Source organism: Tachyglossus aculeatus, chromosome X5 (genome assembly GCF_015852505.1).
Source record: "Tachyglossus aculeatus isolate mTacAcu1 chromosome X5, mTacAcu1.pri, whole genome shotgun sequence".
NCBI lineage: Eukaryota > Metazoa > Chordata > Mammalia > Monotremata > Tachyglossidae > Tachyglossus > Tachyglossus aculeatus.
In genome coordinates, this window is record NC_052097.1 from 1,574,040 (window position 1) to 1,593,331 (window position 19,292).

Consider the following 19,292-nt stretch of genomic DNA (forward strand, 5'->3'; position numbering starts at 1 on the left):
AGACAGAGAACAAAACCAAGCATACTAACAAAATAAAATAAATAGAATAGATATGTACAAGTAAAATAAATAAATTGAGTAATAAATAGGTACAAACATATATACATATATACAGGTGCTGTGGGGAAGGGAAGGAGGTAAGAAGGGGGGGATGGAGAGGGGGACAAGGGGGAGAGGAAGGAAGGGGAATGAATGAATGAACATACGTGCGTGTGTTTGTGCATGGGTGAGTTTGTTCCCCCAAACTGGAAAATCCCACAGGCCTCAGGATGGAGAATAAGCATCCACCCTGGAGGCTGTGGAGGATGTAAGCACCTCCAAGAAACATTTCCAGTTGTTGGACCAACTTTAAAATCCTGCGCTGTTCGCCCTGTGCCCTCAATCTGCCCCAGCCCAGATCTGCGGGGAGATTTTCCCCTTCTCACTCATTCATTCATTCAATCGTATTTACTGAGCGCTTACTGTGCGGAGAGCACTGTACGAAGCGCTTGGGAAGTCCAAGTTGGTAACATCTGGAGACGGTCCCCACCCAATAGCGGGCTCACAGTCTAGAAGGGGGAGGCAGACAACAAAACAACACATATTAACAAAATAAAATAAATAGAATAGTAATTATGTACTCATGGGTACGGCCCATCTCCGACAGGTCTTTCTGGTGACAGGAGCCTGGTCTGCTGTCCTCTCCGAGGTGCTTGGTCCAGTATCGGGCACTTAGTAGGGGCTCAAGAGATAGAGAGAAACAACACTGCCTAGAGGATAGAGCACGGGCCCGGGAATCAGAAGGTCACGGGTTTTTATTCCGGCTCCACCACTCGTCTGCTGTGTGACCCTGGACAAGTCACTTCACTTCTCTGGACCTCAGTTCCCTCGTCTGTAAAATAGGGATTAAGACTGTGAGCCCTATGTGGGACAGGGACTGTGTTCCAACCCGATTATCTTGTATCTACCCCAGCGCTTACAACAGTGCCTGGCACAGAGTAAGCATTTAACTAATAATAATAATTACGGTATTTGTTAAATGCTTACTCTGTGGTAATTATTATTATTATTACCACTGAGTGAAGGGCGGCGTGCCTGGGTTGGGTGGAGGTTCATTCATTCATCCATTCAATCGTATTTACTGAGCGCTTACTGTGTGCAGAGCACTGGACTAAGAGCTTGGGAAGTCCAAGTTGGCAACATACAGAGATAATAATCAATCAATCAATCAGTCAATCAATTGTATTTATTGAGTGCTTACTATGTGCAGAGCACTGTACTAAGCGCTTGGGAAGTACAAATTGGCAACACATAGAGGCAGTCCCTACCCAACAGTGGGCTCACAGTCTAAAAGGGGGAGACAGAGAACAGAACCAAACATACCAACAAAATAAAATAAATAGGATAGAAATGTACAAGTAAAATAAATAAATAAATAAATAGAGTAATAAATATGTACAACCATATATACATATATACAGGTGCTGTGGGGAAGGGAAGGATAATAATAATAATAATAATAATAATAATAATAATACCATTTGTTAAGCGCTTACTATGTGCAGAGCACTGTTCTAAGCGCTGGGGGGGTTACAAGGTGATCAAGTTGTCCCACGTGGGGCTCACAGTCTTAATCCCCATTTTACAGATGAGGTCACTGAGGCTCAGAGAAGTTAAATGACTTGTCCAAGGTTACACAGCAGACATGTGGTGGAGTCGGCATTCGAACCCATGGCCTCTGACTCCAAAGCCCGGGCTCTTTCCACTGAGCCACGTTGCTCCTGGTCCCTACCCAATGGTGGGCTCACAGTCTAGAAGGGGGAGACGGAGAACAAAACACGTGAACAAAAGAAAATAAATAGAATAAACACGGACAAATAAAATAAATGGAGTAATAGGTTATTAACCGATGCTCCGAGGTCCAAGTAAGAGAGTTCTTAGTACAAAACGAGCAGTAATCAATCAATCAATTGCACTTATTGAGCGCTTACTGTGTGCAGAGCACTGTACTAAGCGCTTGGGAAGTCCAAGTTGGCAACGTATCTTTCCAGGCGCAAACTGGCCCCTCGGCCGACCATTCTGTCAGCATCCCGGTGACTCCCAAATAGGTCGCCGAACCCACACTACTCTGTACTTTGTCTGTGGGTGAGGGAAGGCGGCGGTGGCCGCAGAAATGACCAGGGCGGAGGACGAGAGGCGGCTTGACTAGAGCTGCGAGAGGCGCTGACCGCGGGACACGCCGGGTGAGAGTCAGTACCCGACAGACGGCGGGTTCAGGGCACGTGTCTGGAAGCGGGGCGGCCGTGCCCGCCCCACAACTGTCGCCAGCTGCTCGGCCCGCGGAGGTTCCCACCCCGGCCCACGTCATCCCCCGGGCCTGGAATGCCCCCAATCCCTCTGCCCATCCGCCAAGCTCGCTCTCTTCCTCCCTTCAAGGCCCTGCTGAGAGCTCACCTCCTCCAGGAGGCCTTCCCACACTGAGCCCCTTCCTTCCTCTCCCCCTCGTCCCCCTCTCCATCCCCCCTATCTTACCTCCTTCCCTTCCCCACAGCCCCTGTATATATGTCTGTACATATTTATTACTCTATTTATTTTACTTGTACATATCTATACTATTTATTTTATTTCGTTAGTATGTTTGGTTTTGTTCTCTGTCTCCCCCTTCTAGACTGTGAGCCCACCGTTGGGTAGGGACTGTCTCTATATGTTGCCAATTTGTACTTCCCAAGCGCTTAGTCCAGTGCTCTGCACATAGTAAGCGCTCAATAAATACGATTGATGATGAGGGTGCCGTGCCAGCCGCGGGGTGCAGGTTGCAATCTCCCAGCCCATGGCCAGGGATGGCCTCTGTGGGCACCCGGACGCACGACCTGTAGGTGGGCTACCCCGGGGGGATGTGGCGCACGGCCACGATGCCACCTGGACCGTTGTGTAGAAGCCGCAGAGACCCCATGGGTACCCCCTCCGAACCCCCCTCCGCTCCGATTTGGGGTGAACTCGGGCGTCACTTCCAAGCCACCAAACTTGGCGACGGGAGCCGATGCATCGTAGAGCCCGGACATCGTGTGTCCGTCGCGCGAAGGGGAAAGACCGACTGGAAAAGGACGGTCACCACAGTGTAAAAGCAGGCAGACGTTGAAGGGATCCGCGGCCACTCCAACCCCCAGTTCCGCCTCCGGTCTGGTCCTCTCTCCGGCCAAAACAACTGCCCCTCTCGTCAATCAATCAATCAATCAATCGTATTTATTGAGCGCTTACTATGTGCAGAGCACTGTACTAAGCGCTTGGGAGGTACAAATTGGCAACATATAGAGACAGTCCCTACCCAACAGTGGGCTCACAGTCTAAAAGGGGGAGAGGTCGTCGGGGTGAAGGGCGGAGACTCGGCACCCGCACGCTCCCGGACCCACCGGCTCTCGGACTAGAGCGGCTGTCCGGGAGGCTGTGGACCGCCTGATCGCGCTCTAACTTGTAGACTGTAAGCCCGCTGTTGGGTAGGGACTGTCTCTATCTGTTGCCAACTTGGACTTCCCAAGCGCTTAGTACAGTGCTCTGCACACAGTAAGTGCTCAGTAAATACGATTGATGATGATGGGTAGGGACCGTCTCTATATGTTGCCAACTTGGACTTCCCAAGCGCTTAGTCCAGTGCTCTGCACACAGTAAGTGCTCAATAAATAGGATTGATTGATTGATTGATTGACTGCCCATCTCCGCAAGGCCCTTTGGCCCCAGGAGCCCCGGCAGGGCCGCGACAAAACCTCTGCCTTTAAACGGTGTTGAGCTCCAACAACCTCCCTCTGCCCCGACAGACACCCGGAAACTTAGCGATTTATACACATTATTACTACCAGACGGGTTAAGCCGCTCGTGTCAGACACTCTGCTAAGCACTGAGATCATCGGACTAGACATTCTCCCCGTCCCACAAGAGGTTCACAGTCTAAGACGGCACCGGACGGGTTAAGCTGCTCGTGTCAGACACTCTGCTAAGCACTGAGATAATCGGACTGGGCATTCTCCCCATCCCACAAGAGGTTCACAGTCTAAGACGGCGCCGGACGGGTTAAGCCGCTCGTGTCAGACGCTCTGCTAAGCACTGAGATCATCGGACTGGGCATTCTCCCCGTCCCACAAGAGGTTCACAGTCTAAGACGGCGCCGGACGGGTTAAGCCGCTCGTGTCAGACACTCTGCTAAGCACTGAGATCATCGGACTGGACATTCTCCCCGTCCCACAAGAGGTTCACAGTCTAAGATGGCACCGGACGGGTTAAGCTGCTCGTGTCAGACACTCTGCTAAGCACTGAGATAATCGGACTGGGCATTCTCCCCATCCCACAAGAGGTTCACAGTCTAAGACGGCGCCGGATGGGTTAAGCCGCTCGTGTCAGACACTCTGCTAAGCACTGAGATAATCGGACTGGACATTCTCCCAGTCCCACAAGAGGTTCACAGTCTAAGACGGCGCCGGACGGGTTAAGCCGCTTGTGTCAGACACTCTGCTAAGCACTGAGATCATCGGACTGGACATTCTCCCAGTCCCACAAGAGGTTCACAGTCTAAGACGGCGCCGGACGGGTTAAGCCGCTTGTGTCAGATGCTCTGCTAAGCACTGAGATCATCGGACTGGACATTCTCCCAGTCCCACAAGAGGTTCACAGTCTAAGACGGCGCCGGATGGGTTAAGCCGCTTGTGTCAGACACTCTGCTAAGCACTGAGATCATCGGACTGGGCATTCTCCCCGTCCCACAAGAGGTTCACAGTCTAAGACAGCGCCGGACGGGTTAAGCCGCTCGTGTCAGACACTCTGCTAAGCACTGAGATCATCGGACTGGACATTCTCCCCGTCCCACAAGAGGCTCACAGTCTAAGACAGCGGAAAGTGAGGTCCATGAGGTTAAATATCTTGCCTGGGGTCACGCGGCTGACCCGGAAACCAGGTGTCCTGATTCCCATCTTCATGCTCTTTCCACCAGGAAGATGAAAAAACTTGAAGGATACCCACCCACCGAGGATAATTAAAGATGCCAATCAGGCAGCTTTGTTTCTTCCCGAATTCCATCGAAAGCTAACGAGCGTAATATCCTAAGCTTCCCGCTTGTACTTTCCAAGTGCTTAGTATTCATTCATTCATTCATTCAATCGTATTTATTGAGCGCTTACTGGGTGCAGAACCCACGACCTCCGACTCCAAAGCCCGGGCTCTTTCCACTGAGCCACGCTGCTTCTCCAGCAGTGAAAGGCCGGGATTAGAACCCAGGTCTTTCTGACTCCCAGCCCCGTGTTCTATCCACTAGGCTATGCTGCTCATCTGATGTGGGGAGGGAGTTAATAATACTAATAATACTACTAATGGCATTTATTAAGCGCTTACTATGTGCAAAGCACCGCTCTAAGCACTGGGGAGGTTACAAGGTGATCAGGTTGTCCCACGGGGGCTCACCGTCTTAATCCCCATTTTACAGATGAGGGAACTGAGGCCCAGAGAAGTGAAGTGACTTGCCCAAAGTCACCCAGCTGACAGTTGGCGGGGCCGGGATTTCATCATCATCATCATCAATCGTATTTATTGAGCGCTTACTGTGTGCAGAGCACTGGACTAAGCGCTTGGGAAGTACAAACTGGCAACATATAGAGACGGTCCCTACCCAACAGTGGGCTCACAGTCTAAAAGGGGATTTGAACCCACGACCCCTGACTCCAAAGCCCGGGCTCTTTCCACTGAGCCACGCTACTTCCCAAGCGCTTAGTCCAGTGCTCTGCACACAGTAAGCGCTCAATCAATATGACTGAATGAATGAATGAATGAATGAATGAGTGTGGCAGGACTGGCAGACTGGAATGGGGGCTGGAGCGTGGCAGGGCCAGAGATTGATGGGATTGGCAGCCTGGGCTATAGAGCGTGAGGTCATCGTGGGCGAGGAATGGGTCTGATGTTATATCATACTCTCCCAAGTGCTTAGTACAGTGCTTTGCACACAGTGAGTGCTCAGTAAATACGACTGAATGAATGGTCTGGGGGTCGGAGTGTGGTGTGACCAGCAGATCGGGCCAAGGGCTGGAGCGTGGGGGGGGGGGGCACCCGCAATCTGGGCCAGGGCCTGGAAGATTGGGCTAGGGAATGGAGTGGGAAGGGCCGGCGGGAGGTGGGCCGACGGACCAGGCTGGGGGCCGGAGGGTAGCCAACTGACCGGGCCAGAGGCCGGAGCGTGGCAGGACCGGCAGACCAGGCCTGCGGGAGGCTGAGGCGTGCCCCGGTCGATTTACTCAGAACGTCTGCGACGTTGCCACGGTACCATATCACAGCGCGTAAATCAATTTTTATTACTCGCCGTCCTGCTCTCAAACCATCAACGCCCTCCTGTTTTCCCTAATTTCTCGGCACGGCTGGATCTCCTCCACGTAATCACAACCAGACGTATTAACGAGGCCGCCTCGTCGTGATGTCAGATGGGAATGTTTGCGTTCTCCGTCTGGGGCGGAGAGTCGGCGATAAACCCGGCGCTTTCACCCTAAGCCGCGGAGGCTCGACCAGGACACGGATCCTGTCAGCTCCTCGCCCGCTCCCAGGAAGGCTCGCCGGGACGGGCGGTGCCCGAGTGCCAGATGCGATTTCGGGAAAGATAGTCTTTTAGACTGTGAGCCCACTGTTGGGTAGGGACTGTCTCTATATGTTGCCAACTTGTACTTCCCAAGCGCTTAGTATAGTAAGCGCTCAATAAATATGATTGGTTGATTGATTGATAGTCCGGTATCACCCGGGCGCCTGTTTCCCGTCACAGCCCGGGATTGCTGGCTCACGAGTCTCACTTCCCCCGGGCCTCGGCTCACCAGCACGGTGGGACCCAGGATCAATCAATCAGTCGTATTTATTGAGCGTTTACTGTGTGCAGAGCACTGTACTAAGCGCTTGGCAAGTCCAAGTTGGCATCATATAGAGACAGTCCCTACCCAACAGCGGGCTCACAGTCTGGAAGGGGGAAACAGACCCACCCCGCGGCTCGGGACGTGAGACGGTGGGCCGCTGCGGCGGGAGGGGCAGTGGCCAGGACCCACGGGGTGGCATAGAACCAGTGTGGCTCAGTGGAAAGAGCCCGGGCTTTGGAGTCAGGGGTCGTGGGTTCAAATCCTGGCCCCGCCACTTGTCAGCTGGGTGACTTTGGGCGAGTCACTTCACTTCTCTGGGCCTCAGTTCCCTCATCTGGAAAATGGGGAATAAGACTGTGAGCCCCCCGTGGGACAGCCTGATCACCTTGTAACCTCCCCAGCACTTAGAACAGTGCTTTGCACATAGTAAGCGCTTAATAAATGAAATCATTATTATTATTATTATTCTCTGGGCCTCAGTTACCTCATCTGGAAAATGGGGGTTGACTGTGAGCCCCCCGTGGGACAACCTGATCACCTTGTATCCCCCCTGCGCTTAGAACGGTGCTTTGCACATGGTAAGCGCTTAATAAATGCCATCATTATTATTATTATTATTAATCACGTGCCAAGAAGTCATATTCATTCATTCATTCATTCAATCGTATTTATTGAGTGCTTACTGTGTGCAGAGCACTGGACTAAGCGCTTGGGAAGTACCCACGGTAGACTGGCTGGCACCTCCAGAAGGCAGCGTGGTAAAGCGGAGAGACCCGGACGGGGGTAGTCAGGAGACATGGCTTCTTGTCTCTTCCTCCCTTCAAGGCCCTACTGAGAGCTCACCTCCTCCAGGAGGCCTTCCCAGACTGAGCCCCTTCCTTCCTCTCCCCCTCGTCCCCCTCTCCATCCCCCCCATCTTACCTCCTTCCCTTCCCCACAGCACCTGTATATATGTATATATGTTTCTACATATTTATTACTCTATTTATTTATCTTACTTGTACATATCTATTCTATTTACTTAATTTTGTTAGTATGTTTGGTTTTGTTCTCTGTCTCCCCCTTCTAGACTGTGAGCCCGCTGTTGGGTAGGGACTGTCTCTAGGTGTTGCCGACTTGTACTTCCCAAGCGCTTAGTACAGTGCTCTGCACACAGTAAGCGCTCAATAAATACGATTGATTGATTGATTCTTGTCCCAACTCTTCCACTGGCCTGCTGGGTGACCTTGGCCAAGTCATTTCTCTACTCTGGGCGGGTTCCCCTTTGGTGGAACAGGGGTAACGAGTCCTGCCTCTCCCTATCCCTTAGACCGCTGACCCCCAAGGGGGACAGGGACTGAGTCTGATCTAATTAACTCCTTCTTCTCCTCCTCTTCCCCCTCTCCATCCCCCCTGCCTTACCTCCTTCCCTTCCCCACAGCACCTGTATATATGTATATATGTTTGGACATATTTATTACTCTATTTATTTTACTTGTACATATCTATTCTATTTATTTTATTTTGTTACTATGTTTTGTTTTGTTGTCTGTCTCCCCCTTCTAGACTGTGAGCCCGCTGTTGGGTAGGGAGCGTCTCTCTATGTTGCCAACTTGTCCTTCCCAAGTGCTTAGTCCAGTGCTCTGCACACAGTAAGCGCTCAATAAATACTGACTGAATGAATGAATGACTCTTCCCCAATCCTCGATACGCAGTAAGCGCTTAGTAAACACCGTGACTCGCTTGCTTGTCATCCTTACAGCAGGATAACACAGCGTGGTCAGACTTTCCGAATGCTCAAAGAACGAGATCCAGCAGGAATATCAACCGGGAAACTTACCCCTCAAACCCGACCTCCCGCCTAGCTCAGCAACGAAGCGCGGCCAAGAGTCCCCCGGCCCCTGAACCTGGCTCCCCGCCACTCATGACGGTCTTCCATTACTCAGTTTCCCCAATACTGGTTGGTGCCGCACATCTCCCTCCGCACATCCGCCAAGCTAGCTCTCTTCCTCCCTTCAAGGCCCTGCTGAGAGCTCACCTCCTCCAGGAGGCCTTCCCACACTCAGCCCCCTCCTTCCTCTCCCCATCCCCCCGCCTTACCTCCTTCCCCTCCCCACAGCACCTGTATATATGTTTGTATATATTTATTACTCTATTTATTTACTTTATTTGTACATATTTATTCTATTTATTTTACTTTGTTAATATGTTTTGTTTTGTTGTCTGTCTCCCACTTCTAGACTGTGAGCCCGCTGCTGGGTAGGGACCGTCACTATATGTTGCCAACTTGGACTTCCCAAGCGCTTAGTCCAGTGCTCTGCACACAGTAAGCGCTCAATAAATACAACTGAATGAATGAATGAATGAATGAATGAGAGCACCTTATTTTTGTTACCTGCTCTCGTGGACACCGTCTGGCCCACCCCGTGGCCTTACTCGGTGCCCGGCACCGCACTCTTGGGGGGACATGGGGGAGACGCCTAAATGCCCAAGAAGGATGACCCTGGACGAAGACTGCCACGTCGGCGTTTTACGACGGCCTTGGGCCTTTTCAGAGTTAACGGTGCAAGACCTGCAAATCTGGGCCGTCTTGTATATATGTTTGTACGTATTTATTACTCTATTTATTTTACTTGTACATATCTATTCTATTTATTTTATTTTGTTAATATGTTTTGTTTTGTTCTCTGTCTCCCCCTTCTAGACTGTGAGCCTGCCGTTGGGTAGGGACCATCTCTAGATGTTGCCAACGTGGACTTCCCAAGCACTTAGTCCAGTGCTCTGCACACAATAAGCGCTCAATAATACGATTGATTGATTGATTGATTGACTGTCCATCCCACAGCAGGGGGGAAAATAATATGCAACCTTCCAAAGCGGGAGCCAGATGGAGCCCATCAAATGAGGAGGCCTGGAGCGAGATGGGTGGCGGGGCGGGAGGCTGCGGGGGAGGACGGGGAAGAGGATGAGGGATGGGGGGCGGCTACTTACCCATGCTCATCTTAATGGGGAGGTTCTCTCTGCTGGCGGCCTCCACAAGATGTCTCCGGACCTCCATCACGGCCTCCTTCTGTTTGAGCGTCAGCAAGGATTCCCACAGGGCCTTCGCCTCCGCGTCGCTGCAAGGACAAACACGCACATGCATACGCAGACGGGGTCACCGGGGCCCTGCTTTAGCAACCTCAGCCCCACTCCCCAACCCAACCCCGGCTCTGCCTCCCGGTGTTTGGGCTACCAAACAATCTCCAGTGGCTACCAATCAACCTCCGCATCAGGCAGAAACTCCTCACCCTCAGCTTCTAGGCTGTCCATCCATCACCTCACCCCCTCCTACCTCACCTCCCTTCTGGCCTTCTCCAGCCCAGCCGGCACCCTCCGCTCCTCTGCCACTAATCTCCTCACCGGGCCTCATTCTCGCCTGTCCCACCATCGACCCCCGGCCCCCGTCATCCCCCGGGCCCGGAATGCCCTCCCTCCGCCCATCCGCCAAACTAGCTCTCTTCCTTCAAAGTCCTACTGAGTGCTCACCTCCTCCAGGAGGCCTTCCCACACTGAGCCCCCTCCTTCCTCTCCCCCTCCTCCCCCGTCCATCCCCCCGCCTTCCCTCCTTCCCCTCCCCACAGTACCTGTATATATATACATATGTTTGTATGTATTTATTACTCTATTTATTTATTTATTTTATTTGTACATATTCATTCTATTTATTTTAGTTTGTTAATATGTTTTCCTTTGTTCTCTGTCTCCCCCTTCTAGACTGTGAGCCCACTGTTGGGTAGGGACCGTCTCTATATGTTGCCAACTTGGACTTCCCAAGCGCTCAGTAAGCGCTCAATAAATACGATTGAATGAATGAATGAACGAATGGGGCTCACAAGGCTTCACCCCCATTTTACAAAAGAGGAAACTGAGGCACGGAGCCGTGAAGTGACTTGCCCAAGATCACGCAGCGAGCAACTGGCAGGGCCGGGATTAGAACTTAAATCCTCTGACCCCAGGCCCGTGCTGTTCCCGCTAGGCCACACTATTGCTCTACCGCTGATTAATTGGCTGATGGATTTCATGTCCAGCCCAAACACATTTGCCGTCCAAAGGACTTTGGGAGGGAAAGGGATTTTTTTTTTTAAAGTTACGCTGCAGAGGTTGACAAATGAAAAGCAGAAATAGAAAAATATATGAAGTACAAATAAGAAACTATGTGAGGCATTTAAGACCAACTGTAAACATGCACTGCGCCCTTTTTTTTTCCTTACAGGCACCGATATTTCTTCCCGACTGCTGAGTGATTGCTCGAGGTTGAAGTAGCCTCGCGCACAGCGTACTCCTAGAACTCTCAAATACACTCGTCAAAAATAAAACAAAATCAAAAACCAAAAGCAAAGGGAAGGCTCCAGGGCAGTTCCACCCCCAAAGGGAACTGGATTACTCTATTACTCCATTTCTAGAGCTCTCAAATACACTCGTCAAAAACAAAACAAAATCAAAAACCAAAAGCAAAGAGAAAGCCTCAGGGCAGTTCCACCCCAAAGGGGACTGGATTACTCTATTACTCTATTTCCAGAACTCTCAAATACACTCATCAAAAACACGACAAAATAAAAAACCAAAAGCAAAGAGAAGGCTCCAGGGCAGTTCCACACCCAAAGGGGACTGGATTACTCTATTACTCTATTTCTAAAACTCTCAAATACACTCGTCAAGAACAAAACAAAATAAAAAACCAAAAGCAAAAAGAAGGCTCCAGGGCAGTTCCACCCCCAAAGGGGACTGGATTACTCTATTACTCTATTTATTTATTTATTTTTCTTGTACATATTTATTCTATTTATTTTATTTTGTTAATATGTTTTGTTCTCTGTCTCCCCGTTCTAGACTGTGAGCCCGCAGTTGGGTAGGGACCGTCTCTATATGTTGCCAACTTGGAATTCCCAAGCGCTCACTACAGTGCTCTGCACACAGTAAGCGCTCAATAAATACGATTGAATGAATGAAAACAAAATAAAAAACCAAAAGCAAAGAGAAGGCTCCAGGGCAGTTCTACCCCCAAAGGGGACTGGATTACTCTATTACTCCATTTCTAGAACTCTCAAATACACTCGTCAAAAACAAAACAAAATCAAAAACCAAAAGCAAAGAGAAGGCTCCAGGGCAGTTCCACCCCCAAAGGGGACTGGATTACTCTATTACTCCATTTCTAGAGCTCTCAAATACACTCGTCAAAAACAAGACAAAATCAAAAACCAAAAGCAAAGAGAAGGCTCCAGGGCAGTTCCAACCACAAAGGGGCCTGGATTACTCTATTACTCTATTTATGTATTTATTTTACTCGCACATATTTATTCTATTTATTTTACTTTGTTAATATGTTTTTTTTTTGTTCTCCATCTCCCCCTTCTAGACTGTGAGCCCGCAGTTGGGTAGGGACCGTCTCTATACGTTGCCAACTTGGTCTTCCCAAGCGCTTAGCACAGTGCTCTGCACACAGTAAGCGCTCAATAAATACGATTGAATGAATGAAAACAAAATAAAAAATCCAAAGCAAAGAGAAGGCTCAAGGGCAGTTCCACACCCAAAGGGGACTGGATTACTCTATTACTCTATTTCCAGAACTCTCAAATACACTCATCAAAAACACGACAAAATAAAAAACCAAAAGCAAAGAGAAGACTCCAGGGCAGTTCCACCCCCAAAGGGGACTGGATTACTCTATTACTTTATTTATTTATTTATTTATTTTACTTGTACATATTTATTCTATTTATTTTATTTTGTTAGTATGCTTTGTTTTGTTCTCTGTCTCCCCCTTCTAGACTGTGAGCCCGCTGTTGGGTAGGGACCATCTCTCTATGTTGCCATCTTGGACTTCCCAAGCGCTTAGTACAGTGCTCTGCACACAGTAAGTGCTCAATAAATACGATTGAATGAATGGATGGGGCGTGGCTCAGTGGTAAGAGCCCGGGCTTTCGAGTCAGAAGTCATGGGTTCAAATCCCGACTCCGCCAATTGTCAGCTGGGTGACTTTGGACAACTCACTTCACTTCTCTGTGCCTCAATCTGTAAAATGGGAATTAAGACTGTGAGCCCCCCGTGGGACAACCTGATCACCTTGTTACCTCCCCAGCGCTTAGAACAGTGCTTTGCACATAGTAAGCACTTAACAAATGCCATCATTATTATTATTATTATTATTATTATTATTATGGGGCATCCTCTGACTAACTAACACGGGCACCTGAAAATTCAAAGATCTTTATTTCCACCTCACAGAATACCCTTTCCTCAGCAGCATGGTGACTTTACGAATGGGAATCATGACAACTGGTGTTACAGAGCTAGTTTTTTTTTTAACCGTCCTCCGAAAGGATTGTCTCCGGCCGGGGAGGGCTAGAGGTGTGATTGGATAGAGGCCATAAATTGAGTGGAATGTCTTTAACGGGCCAGAAATCACTGCCATGTGTGAAGGAAACCAAATAAAGCCCCGAATGAGATCCCGTTCAGTTCCAGGATAAACACCGGGAAGCCAGGCTCGGCGATGGCGGAGCTGACAAACAGACCATCTCTGCCTGACAGATAACCTGGGCTCCATCCCGCTCCAAAACGTGTTCCTCGACGTGTTCCTTGAGTCAGCCGTGGCCGCCTAACCAGCTTTCGCCCCCCGCTAGGCTCTTTCGCACACAGTAAACACAAATCCCATTTTTGTTTTAAAAAAAGGACTTTAGTCTTTACAGTAAGGAGCCTAGCTGAATGTAGTTTGGGGCAAAATTCAAACAACGGGACAAATGGAACCCCAGCATTTGTTTTAACAATGTAACGCGTGTTGCTTCAGCACATACGAGAGTGTACTGGTTATCTGGTATAGACCAAAAGCTTTGTATGGAGGAATACATTTACAAAAACTCAAAGAAGTCAATTAATAATAATAATAATAATAGTATTTGTTAAGCGCTTACTATGTGCAAAGCACTGTTCTAAGCGCTGGGGGGATACAAGGTGATCAGGATGCCCCACGGGGGGCTCACAGTCTTAATCCCCATTTTACAGATGAGGGCACTGAGGCCCAGAGAAGTGAAGTGACTTGCCCGAAGTCACCCAGCTGACAATTGGCAGAGCTGGGATTTGAACCCATGACCTCTGACTCCAAAGCCTGGGCTCTTATCCACTGAGACTGCAACCACAGAAAAATGAACGCAATTGAAAAAGCACTCAGACTGTGATTCGTTTCTATTTTTTAATGATGAAGACTGAAGTAGAAATTCATCATTAACTTCACGCAAGGCCCCGCTTTGGTTCAGCCAGGCAACGCGGACAGATGAGCAGAATGGCACACGTACACAAACACCCCTCAGCACACACACGCATCATCATCATCAATCGTATTTATTTAGCGCTTACTGTGTGCAGAGCACTGGACTAAGTGCTTGGGAAGTACAAATTGGCAACATATAGAGACAGTCCCTACCCAACAGTGGGCTCACAGTCTAAAAGGGGGAGACAGAGAACAAACCAAACATACTAACAAAATAAAATAAATAGAATAGATATGTACAAATAAAATAAATAGAGTAATAAATATGTACAAACATATATACAGGTATACACACATATACACAATGCAGCTGGATTACGTAAGAGCCAGACCCCCTCGCACACCAACGCAGGCACGCACAAGCGCTCACATCTGGCACTCCAGAGCCCAACGTGTTGAATTACTGGAGATTTTTCCCGGTTTTCCCCCGACGGAGGAGTCTGTTCTAACCATGGCCCCTCTCGTGTATCTTGGCTCCGGCTCAGACCGAAGGGGGCTGGCTTGATTTATTCGCCAGCGGGCTCGGGATCAAGGGCTAGCGGCGGGGCTGATCCCTTCGGTCTTCCCAAGGGCTGGTGGGATCCCAACTTCCCAGTTTACTCTTCCCCCCAACATCCTCATGATGCTGCCATTTTCCGCATCGACTTCTTCAACGACCCCAGAGCCCGCCTACTCTGATAGACGAGTCGGCCACATCACTCAGAGTGTCGGGGCCTGGGGGAGGCGCGGCCCCCCGGGACAGAATACCTATAATAATAATGATAATAACTGTGTCGGGGCCTGGGGGAGGCGCGGCCCCCCGGGACAGAATACCTATAATAATAATTATAATAATTGTGGTATTTAAGTACTTACTATGTGCCAGACGCTGTACTAAGCGCTGGGATGGATACAGGCAAATTGGGTTGGACAGAATCCCTGTCATCATCATCATCATCAATCGATTTATTGAGCGCTTACTGTGTGCAAAGCGCTTGGGAAGTACAAGTTGGCAACATATAGAGACGGTCCCTACCCAACAGTGGGCTCGCAGTCTAGAAGGAAGTATACATACGGTATATTTATACGTTAAGCAGCGTGGCTCGGTGGAAGGAGCCCGGGCTTTGGAGTCGGAGGTCATGGGTTCAAATCCATGAACCCATGAATCTTAGTCCAGTGCTCTGCACACAGTAAGCGCTCAATAAATATGATTGAATGAAGGAATGAAGGACTTGCCCAAAGTCGCCCAGCTGACAAGTGGCAGAGCCGGGATTCGTCCCATGTTGGACTCACCGTCTCAATCTCCATTTTACAGGCGAGGTAATTTAGGCCCAGAGAAGTAAAGTGACTTGCCCAAGGACACACAGTGGATAAATGGTAGAGCTGGGATTAGAACCAATGACCTTCTAACTCCCAAGTGGATGCCCCATCCACTACAGCATCAAAATGTGCCAGGGCCCACCAGTGAGGACAGAGGATGGAGAGGTCGCCAGGACCTCTTGGGATATACATATATATATATGTGATCACTTAATAATAATAATAATAATAATAATGATGGCATTTATTAAGCGCTTACTATGTGCAAAGCACTGTTCTAAGTGCTGGGGAGGTTACAAGGTAATCAGGTTGTCCCATGTGGGGCTCACAGTCTTCATCCTCATTTTACAGATGAGGGAACTGAGGAACAGAGAAGTGAAGTGACTTCCCCAAAGTCACACAGCTGACAATTGGCGGAGCTGGGATTTAAACCCATGACCTCCGACTCCAAAGCCCGGGCTCTTTCCACTGAGCCACGCTGCTTAACATATACATATACTGTATGTATACTCCCTTCTAGACTGTGAGCCCACTGTTGGGTAGGGACCGTCTCTATATGTTGCCAACTTGGACTTCCCAAGCGCTCGGCACACAGTAAGCGCTCAACAAATACGACTGAATGAATGAAGGAATGAATGACTTGCCCAAAGTCACCCAGCTGACAAGTGGCGGCGCCGGCATTTGAACCCATGACCTCTGACTCCAAAGCCCGGGCTCTTTCCACTGAGCCACGCTGCTGCTCCAAGCGGCACTGGGATGCAGTAGGAGGGAGCAAGAAGGAGGAGGGAGAGCTGCCTGTCGGGAACGGGCAACCTTTGGGGATTTACGAGGTGCGGACAGACGTGTGCGGGACGATGTTTTAGGAAAATAATCCGGACAGCAGAGTGAGGTACCGTCTGGAGGCAGGGAGGTCAGATAAATCAAACTGAAACTCATTTAAGGACAGCAGAGAGGGTTACTTCCAATGAAATGGAAATGGGTTCTAATCCCGGCCCTGCCACGTGCCTGCTGGACTTTGAGCCCACCGTCTCTATATGTTGCCAACTTGGACTTCCCAAACGCTTAGTACAGTGCTCTGCACACAGTAAGCGCTCAATAAATACGATTGATTGCTATGTGACCTTAGGTGAGTCGCTTAACTTCTTTGTGCCTCAGTTTCCTTAGCTCCAAAATGGGTATTCAACACCTGTTCTCTCTCCTACCTAGACTGGGAGCCCCCATGGTTGGATGTGGGTGGTGCTGCTTAGGTCTGGGGGTGCTTTTGCTGCCAGCTTGGACTTCCCAAGCACTTAGTACAGTGCTCTGCACACAGTAAGCGCTCAATAAATACGATTGATTGATTGATTGATTGATTGAGGAGACTGGACCATGCCAATGGGCCCTCAAAGTGCGGTTGGTTTCCGCAATAAAATCCGGATCTCTCCCTGCCCCTACCTCCGGAATCGCTTACTGACGATGAGGATTGCACTAAAGGGGATCCTCAAGTCTTCCTGCTCCCTTCCAAAGGTGGGAACCTGGCCCAAAGGCCGAGAGAGAGCTCATTTGTACATATTTATTACTCTATTTATTTTATTTGGACATATTAATGTTGTACATATAGCTATAATTCTATTTATTCTGATGGTATTGACACCTATCTACTTGCTTTGGGCTTTTTTTTGTCTGTCTTCCCCCTTCTAGACTGTGAGCCCGCTGTTGGGGAGGGACCGTCTCTATACGTTGCCAATTTGTACTTCCCAAGCGCTTAGTACAGTGCTCTGCACACAGTAAGCGCTCAATAAATACGACTGAAAGGATGAATGACTATGGGACAAGGACTGTGTCTGTGAGAAGCAGTCTGGCCTAGAAGGTGGAGCAAGGGGAGTCTGAAGGACCTGGGTTCTAATCCTGGCTCCGTAACTTGACTGCTATGTGACCTTGGACAAGTCACTTAACTTCCCTCCTTCCTCTCCCCCTCGTCCCCCTCTCCATCTCCCCCATCTTACCGCCTTCCCTTCCCCACAGCACCTGTATATACGTATATATGTTTGTACATATTTATTACTCTATTTATTTATTTATTTATTTATTTATTTAATTGTACATATCTATTGTATTTATTTTATTTTGTTAATATGCTTGGTTTTGTCCTCTGTCTCCCCCTTCTAGACTGTGAGCCCACTGTTGGGTAGGGACTGGCTCTCTATGTTGCCAACTTGTACTTAACAAGCGCTTAATACAGTGCTCTGCACACAGTAAGCGCTCAATAAATACGATTGATTGATTGATTGATTCTCTATGCCGCAGTTATCTCACCTATAAAATGGGGATTAAGACTGTGTGCCTTATTTGGGACAGGGACGTGTTCAACCCAGTTAGCTTGTATCTACCCCAGCACTTAGTATAGTGCCTGGCATGTAGTAAAGCGCATAATAATAATAATAATAATAATAATAATAATAACAATAATAATAATGATGATGGCATTTGTTGAGCGCTTACTATGTGCAAAGCACTGTTCTAAGCACTGGGGGGGGATACAAGGTGATCAGGTTGTCCCACATGGGGCTCCCAGTTTTAATCCCCATTTGACAGATAAGGTAACTGAGGCTCCGAGAAGTTAAGTGACTTGCCCAAGGTCACACAGCAGACATGTGGAGGAGCCGGGACTCGAACCCATGACCTCCGACTCCAAAGCCCGGGCTCTTTCCACTGAGCCACGCTTAAACGCCACAATTACTACTATTATTATTATTACTACTACTACGAAGCCAGCACGTCTAACGGAGCTTGACACATAGTGGGCGCTTAAGAAATACCATAAAAAGAAAATTGGGGATGGAGGAGAAACAGATTCTGGGTGGCACAAACATTTAAGAGCCACATCTATTTAATCTGCGGTTTTTCTTCAAAATTGGTTAAGAGATAGCTTAAAACAGTAATAGTAGTAGCACTTACTGAGGGTCACACAATGCACGACACTGTACTAGAGAAGCAGCGTGGCTCAGTGGAAAGAGCCCGGGCTTTGGAGTCAGAGGCCATGGGTTCGAATCCCGGCTGCGCCACACGTCTGCTGCGTGACCTTGGGCAAGTCACTTCACTTCTCCGAGCCTCAGTTCCCTCATCTGGAAAATGGGGATGAAGACTGTGAGCCCCCCGTGGGACAACCTGATCACCTTGTAAGCTCCTCGGCGCTTAGAGCAGTGCTTTGCACAGAGTAAGCGCTTAATAAATGCCATTATTATTATTATTACTAGTGTCTGCACTTGGAAAGTACAGAATAGTGAAGAATAATAAAAATAATTGTGGTATTTGTTAAGTGCTTACTATGTGCCAGGCACTGCGCTGAGCGCTGGGATGGATACAAGAGTCAAATAGCGAAGTGACATGCTCCCTGCTCACAAGGAGCTTACACTCTTGACAGGGGAGACAAATTTAAAAATATGTACAACACTGTTAAAATACACACGGTTAATGAACATATATATACACGAGAGCCAAGAAAGCTATAAAGAAGTTCACGGAGAAGCAGCGTGGCTCAGTGGAAGGAGCCCGGGCTTTAGAGTCAGAGGTCATAGGTTCGAAACCCAGCTCCACCGCCTGTCAGCGGTGTGACTTTGGGCACGCCACTGCACTTCTCTGGGCCTCAGTGACCTCATCTGTAAAATGGGGATTAAGATTGTGAGCCCCACATGGGACAACGTGATCACCTTGTATCCCCCCAGCGCTTAGAACAGTGCTTTGCACATAGTAAGCGCTTAACAGATATCATTATTATTATTATTATTATTATATGCCAGAGTTGCCTGAGTGGATGATGAGCCTTGGGAAGCTGGGAAATTAACTGGAGAAAACTTGGTGGAGAAGAGGTTTTTTTAGGA

The 19,292-nt window shown here is 48.9% G+C and overlaps 1 protein-coding gene across 1 annotated transcript in view; it reads right to left on the reverse strand.

The window, feature by feature from the left end:
- SCFD2 (sec1 family domain containing 2) overlaps positions 1-19,292 on the reverse strand; it is a 156,937-nt gene that overhangs the window by 122,341 nt on the left and 15,304 nt on the right. The window contains exon 3 of the mRNA XM_038769117.1: positions 9,819-9,946. Within this exon, the coding sequence (XP_038625045.1) occupies positions 9,819-9,946 (128 nt within the window). The remainder of the gene's footprint in view (positions 1-9,818; positions 9,947-19,292) is intronic.